The sequence below is a fragment of the Bubalus kerabau genome, chromosome 3 (assembly GCF_029407905.1).
Source record: "Bubalus kerabau isolate K-KA32 ecotype Philippines breed swamp buffalo chromosome 3, PCC_UOA_SB_1v2, whole genome shotgun sequence".
NCBI classification, from domain to species: domain Eukaryota; kingdom Metazoa; phylum Chordata; class Mammalia; order Artiodactyla; family Bovidae; genus Bubalus; species Bubalus kerabau.
The window spans coordinates 164946364-164959479 of NC_073626.1; the positions used below are offsets into that span (position 1 = coordinate 164946364).

Genomic DNA, 13116 nt, shown 5'->3' on the forward strand with positions numbered 1-13116 from the left:
TCCGCGTGACTTTGCATTCCAGGATGTCTGGCTCTAGGTGAGTGATCATTCCATCATGGTTATCTAGGTCGTGAAGATCTTTTTTGTACAGTTCTTCTGTGTATTCTTGCCACCTCTTCTTAATATCTTCTTCTTCTATTAGGTCCATACCATTTCTGTCCTTTATTGTGCCCATCTTTCCATGAAATGTTCCCTTGGTATCTCTAATTTTCTGAAAGAGATCTCTAGTCTTTCCCATTCTGTTGTTTTCCTCTATTTCTTTGCACTGATCACTGAAGAAGGCTTTCTTATCCCTCCTTGCTCTTCTTTGGAAATCTGCATTCAAATGGATATATCTTTCCTTTTCTCCTTTGCTTTTCTCTTCTTTTCATAGTTATTTGTAAGGCCTCCTCAGACAACCATTTTGCCTTTCTGCATTTCTTTTTCTTGGGGGTGGACTTGATACCTGTCTCCTGTACAATGTCAAAAACCTCCATCTATAGTTCTTCAGGCACTCGATCAGATCTAGTCCCTTGAATGTATTTGTCACTTCTACTGTAAGGCAGAGACATTACTTTGTCAGCAAAGGTCCATCTAGTCAAGGCTCTGGTTTTTCCAGTGGTCGTGTATGGATGTGAGAGTTGAAGTATAAAGAAAGCTGAGCACCAAAGAATTGATGCTTTTGAACTGTGGTGTTGGAAAAGACTCTTGAGAGTCCCTTGGACTGCAAGGCGATCCAACCAATCCATCCTAAAGGAAATCAGTCCTGAGTGTTCATTGGAAGGACTGATGTTGAAGCCGAAACTCCAATACCTTGGCCACCTAATGCAAAGAGCTGACTCATTTGAAAAGACTCTGATGCTGGGAAAGATTGAGGGCAGGAGGAGAAGGGGATGACAGAGGATAAGATGGTTGGATGGCATCACCAACTCAATGGATATGGGTTTGGGTAGACTCCGGCAGTTGGTGATGGACAGGGAAGCCTGGCGTGCTGCCGTTCATGGGGTTGCAAAGAGTCTGGGCGACTGAACTGAACTGAACTGAATGGTCTAGTGGTTTTCCCTACTTTCTTCAATTTCAGTCTGAATTTGGCAATAAGAAGTTCGTGATCTGAACCACAGTCAGCTCCTGGTCTTGTTTCTGCTGACTGTATAGAGCTTCTTCATCTTTGGCTGCAAAGAATATAATCAGTCTGATCTCGGTATTGACCATCTGGTGATGTCCATGTGTAGAGTCTTCTCTTGTGTTGTTGGAAGAGGGTGTTTGCTATGACCAGTGTGTTCTCTTGGCAAAATTCTGTTAGCCTTTGTCCTGCTTCATTTTGTACTCCACGGCCAAACTTGCCTGTTACTCCAGGTATATCTCTTGACTTCCTGCTTTTGCATTCCAGTCCCCTGTGATGAAAAGACATCTTTTTTTGGTGTTAGTTTGTTGTAGGTCTTCATAGAACCACTTAACTTCAGCATCTTTGGTGTTAGTGGTTGGAATATAGACTTGGATTACTGTGATATTGAATGGTTTGCCTTTATATGGACTGAGATCATTCTGTCATTTTTGAGATTGCACCCAAGTACTGCAGACTCTTGTTTACTATGATGGCTACTCCATTTCTTCTAAGGGATTCTTGACCACAGTAGTAGATATAATGGTCATCTGAATTAAATTCACCCATTTGGGTCCATTTTAGCTCACTGATTCCTAAAATGTCAATGTTCACACTCGCCATCTCCTGTTTGACCACTGCTAATTTACTTTGATTCATGGACCTAACATTCCAGGTTCCTGTGCAATATTGTTCTTTACAGCATCAGACTTTATTTTAATCACCAGTTACACCTACAACTGTGCATTGTTTCTGCTTTGGCTCAGCCTCTTCATTCTTTCTGAAGTTATTTCTCCACTCTTCTCTAGTAGCATATTAGGCACCTACCAACCTGGGGAGTTCATATTTCAGTGTCCCATCTTTTTGCCTCTTCATACTGTTCATGGGGTTCTCAAGGCAAGAATGCTGAAGTGGTTTGCTATTCCCTTCTCCAGTGGACCACGTTTTGTCAGAACTCTCCACCATGACCCGTCTGTCTTGGGGGCCCTACATAGCATGGCTCATAGTTTTATTGAGTTAGATAAGACTGTGATCCATGTGATCAGATTGATTAGTTTTCTGTGATTGTGTCCAAATCCAAAGATGCTGTACTATGACCTGACTGACTCATTTGAAAAGACCCTGATGCTGGGAAAGATTGAAGGCAGGAAGTGAAGGGGACGACAGAGGATGAGATGGTAGGATGGCATCACCAACTCAATGGACATAAGTTTGACTCAACTCCAGGAGTTGGTGATGGACAGGGAGGCCTGGCGTGCTGCAGTCCATGGGGTCTCAATGAGTCGGACACGACTGAGCGACTGAACTGAACTGAACTATGACCTAAGCCAGGGGCCCTATTCATGTTTCACCAGTTGCCCCACTAATGTCTTTTATAGCAAAGGAATCTACATGTATTAAATTACATCATTTTAGTCTCCCTTAATCTGGAAGATTTTGAGGGAGCACGTTTTAATGTTCACGCTAGTGATTTGTACTAGATTCTTGGACTTGCACGAACACTGTTTGCCTCTTCTATCATGGATTATCTTTGTGGTTTTTAGTTTGTAGCTTTACAAATTATTTATGTTTCTTTTGTCCTTCAGCTTGTAAAGCTTTCTGAAATAGTATGAAAATGGGACTGGTTTCAACTCAGTCCTTGTTATAATTTAACTTCATTAGGCAAAGAAACAGTTCCAATAATGAATTCATCTTTAACCAAGAAAAGTGTGAATCCTTATAAGTCGATACTTTTAAAAGGCAGTATGGAGCAGACCCACATATGAGGAATACTAGGCTGCAAAATTCTTCGAGGGGTTCTTAGATTTGTGTTTTAGCATTATCGTCATCCTAAGAATCTCTGGAAGTGAAGTTTTTTTAAAGCAAGCATTTTAAAAATTAGAGGAATGTTAAAATTGCAGTCTTATACTCAGCAGATGGCACTGATTGATGCTTTAAAACACAATGCCTCAGGAATAAAAAAGAAAAGAATGTGATGTGCTAAAGGATTTGCTTGCCTCTGAATTCTCTCCTTTCTCTATACTATGTTAATGGCTAAAATAAGTATAGAAATAGTTTTTATGGGGGCAAATGAAAACTTCTTAGATACAAGTGGAAATGGTACCCATACAAGTTAAATATTTTTAATAATTTCTTAATATTGGTCACTGGTCACTATTTAATGCAAATAAATAAACTTCCACAAGTTTTCACAGTGTTTTTCTGATGAGATTTGTTCATGGTAATTTAATAAAATCATGTTAAAGATGAAAATATTCTTACATAAGTAGACTTATTCTGTTTTGTTTACTTTTTTTCCCTTTAGTGGAATCACTTTATTTAATTTTTAAAAAGAAGTTTTGATTATAAGATAATTCATGCTAGTTATTAGAAAAATTAGAAACCAAAGAAGAACTTTTAGGAAAGACTAGAGAAAGCCCATTTTCTCACCCAGGGATACCTATTGTAAATATTTTCTCATATTCCTTTCCTTTTATTTACCTGTTTTTAAAATTTTTATCAAGGTAATATAAGCACTGGGAAATAAATAAAAAACTGGGTTAAGCTATATGAAACTGGTATTTATAAAGGTCTCAAACAGTTAGTGGTGGCTGATAACTAACATTTATTTGGGATTTTCCTATATGCCACTTTTACCAAACCTGGGTTCAGCTGGTAAGCCAATAATTCAAGAGACAAGTGTCAGTAGAAAGGAAAGATTCTTTCATAAGGAAAGCCAGCCACCTGGGAGAAGATGGATTTGTGTCCAGAGGCCAGCTCTGAAGATTGTGCTCAGTCATGATGATTTTTAAAAGGGGACATGTGGGAAGGGGAAGCATCCCAGTGAATCATCCAGGCAGGAGGTTGAGTTCTACATCACTCTCCATGAGGACAGGCTGGCTGACTCTTCAGATATTATCTTGCCTGTATGATCTGCCTGCAGTATTGCTTGGGGGTAGAGAGCTAGTTATTTTGTAAACCGTATAATTCTTCATTTCCACTTATTTTTATCTAGGGAAAGGATCAACAGGTGAGGCAAAGCATGGTGTGCATTCAGGAGAGCCTAAGTCCAGAGTTAGTTTCAATGGCTTAGTGATCTCATTCCTATAATTAGGTTCTTTTAAGGTTAGAAGGGAACAGAACTGGGCGAATAGGAAAGGGGCAAAACAGCTGCTTTCACCATCATTGTTCTTTTATTATTCTTATTGTTATCCTTTTGTTTATTAAATTTTTTTGGTCGCACTGTGGCAGTGCAGGTGTGGCATCCCAACCACCGGGACAAAGTTGAGAATGGATAGGAGCTGGGAGATAAAGTCAGCATGAGATTAGTGACTCAGCACAAAATAAAGAAGAAAGAGGCAATGCTACTCCTTAGAGGAGTAGTAATGGCTGGCATTTTTTGAGCATTTACTCTGTGCCAGGTTTTAAGTCTCTGTGCTCTTCCCCATTGATATCTTTTTGTTTTTATAATTTTTTAAAAAATCTGACACAGAGCATAGACATGTGGGCTTCCCAGGTGGCGCTAGTGGTACCGCCTGCCACTGCACCTGCCAGTGCAGGAGACATAAGAGACACAGGTTCAATCCCTGGGTCAGGACGATCCCCTGGAGGAGGGCATGGAAACCCACTCCAGTATTCTTGTCTGGATAATTTCATGGACAGAGGAGCCTGGTGGGCTACAGTCCATGGGGTCACAAAGAGTCAGATATGGCTGAAGCGACTTTGCACGCATGCACAGCATTGACATAAAAAGAAAATGTGTAGCTTAGCTTAATGTATTACTTAAAGGCAAATATTCTTGTCACTATTGCCCAGGTCAAGTTTTATCAGTTCCCGCTTCATCTATTTGAGTCTACGTCATTAGGTGCACAGATAATTAGAATTGCTCTGCCATGAAATGTTGCAAGAAGTAGGTGAGCTAAGGCACAGAGTGTCTTCTCTTTTATTTCTATCTCTGGCGATAGAGTTCCTGAAAATGAAGTTTCTCAGTGGAATGTGCCCTTTACATGGGCATATGATGAATAACTGCTCAATCAAGGTGAACACTTGTAGTAGGAACTCTTCTTTATCCATCTTGTCAACGACAGTTCCTCCACATTGGGGGTGCAGTGGGGTGGTGGGGTAGGGTCATGGGCTTTGACAATGGACCTTGAATTTAGACGGGTCAGCCACTTACAATTCGTGTGTCTTGAGCAATTCACTTAACCTCCTGAAGCTGCAATTTTCCCTACTGTAAAAAGTACATTAGCTCAATGTTATGTAATAACCTAAAAAGGAAAAGCATTTGAAAAAGAATAGACACAAGTATTGGGCTTCCTAGGTGGTGCTAGTGGCAAAGAACCTGCCTGCCAGTGTGGGAGACATAAGAGATGAGGGGTCAATCCCTGGGTTGGGAAGATCCCCTGAAGGAGGAAGTGGCGACCCACTCCAGTATTCTTGTCTGGAGAATTGCATGGACAGAGGAGCCTGGTGGGCTGTGGTCCATAGGACATGACTGAAGCAGCTTAGCAAGCACACGCAAGCATGCAGACATGGATATGTATGACTGAATCACTTTGCTATACATCTGAAACTAATACAACATTGTTAATCAGCTATATGCGAAAATAAAAAGCTAAAACATGTATCTCATTTCTAAATTATACCCTTTTGTGAAAAATTACTTTCTAGACTTTTAAAAAACAAAATAAAGAAATTGAAGCCCAGGAAAAAAAGGAAAAAACGACATTAGGAATGTTCCGGCTGCTTCTATGATGTTGTGGCTATATGAGGATTAAACTTGAAAATCTTTTGGTGAAGCCCACAATACAGAAGTTGCCATATACTATACATCCAAGAAATGTTAAGTCATACTATACATTGCTGTCTTGTTATATTGTCTCAGTTGAACTGAGGCTCAGTTAAACATACTTTGAAAATATTAGATCCTCCTACCTTGGGCCACCTAATGCAAAGAACCGACTCATTGGAAAAGACCCTGATGCTGGGAAAGATTGAGGGCAAGAGGAGAAGGGGGCAACAGAGGATGAGATGGTTAGATAGCATCGCTGACTCAATGGACATGAATTTGAACAAACTCTGGGAGATAGCGGAAGACAGAGGAGTCTGGCATGCTGCAGTCCATGGGGTCGCAAAGAGTCGGATACAACTTAGCAACTGAACAACAACAACACCTTGAACTAGTGATTGTATGTACAGCGGGCAGATTCTAACGGACCCCAATTTCTGAGGTCTTCCCCTTTCTTACAGCACAGGTATGCCTCGGAATTATCGTGTTCCTGATCATACGCAACTACTGGTTCCTCTACCTCCCTTACTTGACATGGCTTTACTTTGACTGGCAAACCCCAGAGCAAGGAGGCAGAAGATCCGAATGGGTCAGAAACTGGGCCATTTGGAGGTACTTTAAGGACTATTTTCCAATTCATGTGAGTAGTATTATTTTACATAGTATGGTTTTGAGCTGAGAAAAAAAATGCAAATGTGTTTTTGTCACATATTTTTCAAGCTTTTCCCTTTTTAGAGGAAGAGAGCCTGAAATTCAGCCCAAGTTACTAAATGGAGTCTAAGCTAAATTGACAAAATTTAGCAGGCTATGTGTGAAGGGCTCAGGACACAGTTGAAAAATGTGAATACAGCTCTACCCCAGGGAGGGCTTCCCTGGTGGCTCAGATGGTGAAGAAACTGCCTGCAATGGGAGAGACTTGGGTTCATCCCTAGATCAGGAGAGACTTGGGTTCATCCCTAGATCCCTTGAAGAAGGAAATGGCAAATCACTCCAGTATTCTTGCATGGATGGAGGAGCTTGGTGGGCTACAATCAGTAGGGTCGCAAAGAGTCCGACATGGCTGAGAGACTAATACACACTATCCCAGGAAACTAAAACGAGTCAAGTTTCCCATTTCCTCTTGAATGTAGAACTGCATCCTTTTGTTTCTTATTGGAAACTAATCGGGCAACATTTTATTTTTTTATGTCAACATAAACGCACTGTAGCTCATCAAAACCTGGGATTTGGATCCGAGTCACAACTACATATTTGGGTTTCACCCCCATGGAGTGCTTGTGGTTGGAGCCTTTGGAAACTTCTGTACAAATTATTCCGCCTTCAAGGAGCTGTTTCCCGGCTTTACTTCCTATCTTCACGTGCTGCCGTATTGGTTCCGGTGTCCGCTCTTCCGGGAATATCTGATGAGTAGTGGTAAGTGAAGGCAGATCACTGTTTCCACGGTGTTCTGGGGTGGCAGGACCACACAAAATGTTCTCTCTCAAGCCAACCAGGTTTATGGTTTTTTAGAGTATAACTCTGTGTCTTTATCCCTGTCTCACACTTAATATGCTGTGTGGATGGTTCTTGCTTTCCCCCACGGGACTGGAAACACGAGGAAGACAGAAAGAAAGTCAAAGTGTTAGTTGCCTAGTCATGCCCGATTCTTTGCGACCCCATGGACTGTAGTCCGCCAGGCTCCTCTGTCCATGGGATTCTCCAGGCAAGAATACTGGAGTGGGTTGCCATTTCCTTATTTCCTTCTCCAGGGGATCTTCCTGACCCAGGGATCAAAGCTGGGTCTCCTGTACTGCAGGCAGATTCTTTACTGTCTGAGCCACAAGACGGTGTATTTTTCCCCCCCATAATTCACCAAGTAACTAGCATAATATATAGCATAGTACCTGGGATTTAGGAATGTCCAATAGATGTTAATTCAATGAAAGTATAAATGAATGAATGCATTTTGTGTGTCCAGATGAGAAAGAAAGAATCATGCTTGGAGCAAATAAGTAATAAATGGTACCTTTGAAGAAGTGCTTTGTCTACTTTAATGAATATTAGAAATTTAAAATGTCCTCCAATGTGTCTTGGAATAATGGCCATACTGAATCTACTGTCTTTTTCCTCCCAGATTAAGCACAACTTGGCTCAGAAATTTTACTCTGCTACTCTGAACTAGTGGAAGACTTTCAGATTAGAGAAACCATAATCCTCCCAATTCTGAGAATAAAATTCAGTAAAAATGCTGTAAAGATATTATATGAGTGTGTCCAGAATAGCTTATTTAATAGCTGTTATTTCAACTTGAGGCTCAATTTATTTGATTTTTCCAACTTGACCAATTTACTAAGTGTGAGCTGTAGTAATTTACAAAGAGCTTTATTTTTATGATCATTGTGTAGGTTAATTATTATTGTCTTTGCATTTCTTGGACATAATGAAAAATGGATAATCTCTTGGGAAAATTATAATTTCAGGATCAGAGCATATTCAGAGATAGAATTGCTCATGGTCTCCCAGGTTTTTATTACTTCTTATTAATTTCTCAACTCTCTGTTGTCATTAGATAGCTTGTTGGAAATCACTAAACGTCCTTGCCTGGGTTTCCAGGTTCTGTTAATGGACCTTCACGCATGTAACCCTGGGCTGTGTCCAGTTTAGGCTGTCTCTGCATCTGGCCACTAGAGGGCGCATTATCCCCCATCTCCTGAACTAAGTGGGGGGAAAAAATCCCTTCTCTTTCCTCTTTTGCAGATGCTGGGTTAGAGTTTTATAAAAGGAAGAAAGTTAAAAGGAAAAGTTTTTTTTTTTTAATTTCAAAAAATCACAGAAATATATTTACATTATGTGTGTGTGTTAGTCACTCAGTCGTGACCCCATGGACTGTGGCCTGCCAGACTCCTCTGTCCATGGGATTTCCCAGGCAAGAATATTGGAGTGGATAGCCTTTCCCTTTTTCAGGGGATTCTGACCCAGGGGTCAAACCCAGATCTCCTGCATTGCAGGCAGATTCTTTACCATCTGAGCCAGTAGGCAAGCCCCATTTACATTATACTGTTTGCTGATTCGAAGTATAGCCACAGGGGAGTTTGGGTAGTATAATTGGAAGCAGGTGTGGCAAATTTGTGGCAGGAGAGATGAAGGTATACCCTCTTGAAGGCCATGTCAACCACAAATAACCCAGGATAGGGTCTTTGTCCACGAGGAGCCACTGTTGGTTTCTAGAACTGGCATTTGAGATGGAGCGGGTCTACTGTCCCTGGCTCATGACATCATGAGACCTTCCCTGTTGCTGTCACCTGAAATGCCCTAAAGCTAAATAAAAACATCCAAACTTGTAGCCAGGGGAAGTTTGGACTGTCCTTGTCTCTAAGTTTAGGGAGTTCTCATCCCTTCATAGAACTGGCCTCCTAGAACTGCCCCTAGTCCAAAGCTGCCCCTCTACTCTGCACCTGCCTTGGTGGCTGCCTCTCTGGGGGGGAAAGAGACAGCCATGTGCCCCAGACCTCACTTAGTAAGGAACCCATTGTTGTTGTTTGGCCGCTAAGTTGTGTTCAACTCTTTGCGACTCTAGACTGCAGCATGCTAGGCTCCTCCATCCATGGGACTCTCCAGGCAAGAATATTGGAGTGGGTTGCCATTTCCTTCTCCAGGGGATCTTCTCAACCCAGGGATCGAACCCATGTCTCCAGCATTGGCAGGTGGATTCTTTACCACTGAGATTCTCTACCTTAGGAAGCCCTAAGTAACTCATTGCATTTCAGAAATCCTCTGCTGATGGTATTTCACTCTTACCAAGATTTCTGTAGCTATAAGTCTTTGCAAGTTCCATGTCCATGCTATTCCTCTTGGTGCATTTTGGTAAATCTGTACTCAGCAGATGTTGGCTAGAGTACACGATGTGGTTCATGTTTCTTTATGTCTACTCATTAAGGGTGAGCAGGCAGCTGAGATCAGATCATAGCAGCCTTATCTATAACATATACACTTTAGATTTTTTTTCTTGTAGATTAGCCATGAGGAACTTGTGAGGGATTTTGAGCAAAGTAGGGACCTGATAGGATTTTGCACAGTAAGTCATGCAGGCAGTAGCTTGGAAATAAGTTAGAGATGAGCCTGGAGACTATGAACATGAAAAGGCCTATTTCAGTCATCAAGGGACAGGTGATAAGGGCTAAACTGGCACAGTGGCTGTGGTAGTGGAACTAGAGAACAAGGAATCGATATGAAAAATAGTTGATAGAGTCTACAAAACTTGGGGTTCCCAGGTAGCTCAGTGGTAGAGAATTCACCTGCTGATGCAGGAGACTCAAGAGATGCAGGTTCAATCTCTAGCTCGAGAAGATACCCTGGAGGAGGAAATGGCACCCCACTCCAGGATTCTTGCCTGGAGGAGCCTGGTGGGCTACAGTCCAAGGGGTTGCAAAGAGTTGGACATGACTGGGCACACACACAGTGCAACAATATTTAGTGACTGATTCAGCCCATGAGGGCAGCAATTGTATTTCACTGTCTTATCAGCATCTAGCACAGTGTCTAACCTGTAGCAGTAAGTGTTTTTGAATGAATGAATGAATGAGTGAGTGATGAATGATCATGGTGGCTGAAAAGAGGGGACTGTATATGGAAGGAACCTACATTCTGACTTGGGGGACTGGATAGATGATAGTCCCAATCGCTTTGATAAATAATATTGGGAGAGAAACAACTTTGTGGAAAAATTTCATGCACTGGGTTGGGGAAGCATGGAGTCTGAGGTGTCTCGAAGCTGTTGAGGTAGAGATGTCCTTTGAGCAACAAGAGGTGTAGGTCTAAAGCCTCAGGAGGAAGAACTCCCTGGAGATGGGTTTGGGAGAACTCAGCACACGTGAGTGGTGGTTGAATCCTTGTGGAGAGATGATGTTAAAAACATCGGCTGCTATAAGAGAATACTATAGACTAGATAGCTTGAACACTAGAAATTTATTTCTCACGGTCTGAAGGCTGGGACGATCTGATGTCTGGTGATGGCCCACGTGCTGGTTTGCAGATGGCCATCTTGTTGTATCTTCACTTGGTGGAAAGAGAGAACAAACTAGGTTTGTCCTCTTCCTGTCAGAACATTCATCCTGGGACTTCCCTGGTGGTCCAGTGGCTAAGACTCCACGCTCCCAATGCAGGGGGCCTGGGTTCGATCCCTGGTCAGGGAACAAGATCCTGCATGCTGCATCTAAGAGTTCTCATGCCACAACTGAAGACCCGAGTGCTGCGACTAGGACCCCAAGCAGCCGCATTAATTAATTAGAACATGTAAATAAATATTAAAAAAACATTAATCCCATTCAGGAGGCCTCCACTCATGTGCACTAATTATCTCCCAAAGGCCCCACCTCTTAATACCATCCTATTAGGGATTAGAGTTTCAACATATGAATATTGGAAGAATATAAACCTTTAGTCCCTAACAGCCCTGAGAAATACCAACTTTTAAGCATGATCTGAAGAAGGGAAGACTCAGGAGGAAACTGAGAAGTGGACAGAGGCAAGAGAGGACTGCCAGGTGTCTGAAAATCCAAGGGGCTCTCTTTTCCAGTGGAAGTGATGCCTCTGCGCCCATTCAGGGCACACAGAGCAGAATGGCCATGCCCTGAACTCAACGAGAGTTCACACTCCTGTTTGCCCAGGTTGTCTACCCTCTAACCCACTCTCCTCTGCCTCTTCTCTGCAGAGAGTAGCTGGTTTTTCAGAATCTGGTCCTTATTTTATATTCCCCCAGCAATAGAAATGCACAGTAAAATGAGCATGTAATTTCCTTTAAGAGATGAAGTGTTATGTCTTGATAAAGCTAGCACATTCTTTTATGACTAAAAAAAAAAAAAAGGATAAAATCAAGAATGGAAGGAAACAATAAGACATTAAGAAGGGATTATCTCTGAATTATGGGTCACGAGTTGTTTGTGTTTTCATCTTTATTCTTTTTCTTCAAGAGTTCATAGTATTTTCTTCCAAGAGTACATTGTGCTTTTAAAATCTGAAAAGGAGTCTTTAAACTTATTTTTACATGGGAAAGCCTCATATAAAAACTGAACAGTTATATAACTTATGTCTTAAACAATTTACCAAAGTCAAACTAGACATTTTGGAACCATGCACAGATTTAGCAATTGATATAGGTTATTTGTCAGATGTCTGAATTTTTTTGAAACCATTTACATTATAAATCCATGCTTGAGAAATAAAAATCCATATAGAGTACCTGAAAACAAATCATTGGTGTACGGAAGATCAGTGCAACCTCTTGGAGGGTATATTGTTTGGTTCTGAGCAAGGATCTGCCAGGGTAATGATCAAGACTACCACATACAGCTGTGCAGGTTGTGCACTGAACAACTTCAGGAGACACCTTTTACTTAAAATGCAATATGAGTGCAGTCTGTAGAATTCAGCAGTACACAACTTACTCAAACACCTGGTAGACCTAGTAATAATCGAGTGACATTTTAAAGACCTAACCCATCACCTACCAAAATGTTAGATCTTATTGATGGAATCTATAACTGAAGATTTGGCTATGGAAAAATTATAAACCCACACAGTGCTCCAAATATAAGCCGTGTAGGAAATTTTGTTTAATATTTGCTAGTGCCATAAATCAGGGGTCCCCAACTTCTGGATTCTAATGCCTGATGATCTGAAATGGAGCTGATGTAATAATACTAGAAATAAAGTGCATAATAAATGTTCAGTTCAGTTCAGTCACTCAGTCCTGTCTGACTCTTTGCGACCCCATGAACTGCAGCACGCCAGCCCTCCCTGTCCATCACCAACTCCCGGAGTTCACCCAAACTCATGTCCATTGAGTCGGTGATGCCATCCAACCATCCATCCTCTGTTGTCCCCTTCTCCTCCTGCCCTCAATGTTTCCCAGCATCGGGGTCTTTTCAAATGAGTCAACTCTTCGCATCAGGTGGCCAAAGTGTTGGAGTTTCAGCTTCAACATCAGTCCTTCCAATGAACACTCAGGGATTTCCTTTAGGATGGACTGGTTGGATCTCCTTGCAGTCCAAGGGACTCTCGAGAGTCTTCTCCAACACCACAGCTCAAAAGCATCAATTCTTCTGTGCTCAGCTTTCTTTATAGTCCAACTCTCACATCCATATATGACCACTGGAAAAACCATAGCCTTGACTAGACGGACCTTTATTGGCAAAGTAATGTCTCTGCTTTTTAATATGCTGTCTAGGTTGGTCATAAATTTCCTTCCAAGGAGCAAGTGTCTTTTAATTTCATGGCTGCAGTCACCATC

The 13116-nt window shown here is 41.7% G+C and overlaps 1 protein-coding gene across 3 annotated transcripts in view; it reads left to right on the plus strand.

The window, feature by feature from the left end:
- Positions 1–13116, plus strand: part of MOGAT1 (monoacylglycerol O-acyltransferase 1) — a 35802-nt gene that overhangs the window by 6138 nt on the left and 16548 nt on the right. For 2 of the 3 annotated variants that reach the window (XM_055573594.1, XM_055573597.1), the window contains exons 2-3: positions 6311–6489; positions 7058–7262. In XM_055573594.1, the coding sequence (XP_055429569.1) occupies positions 6311–6489; positions 7058–7262 (384 nt within the window). Of the gene's footprint in view, positions 1–6310; positions 6490–7057; positions 7263–13116 lie in introns of those variants that run through there. The other variant, XM_055573595.1, reaches the window with a different exon arrangement.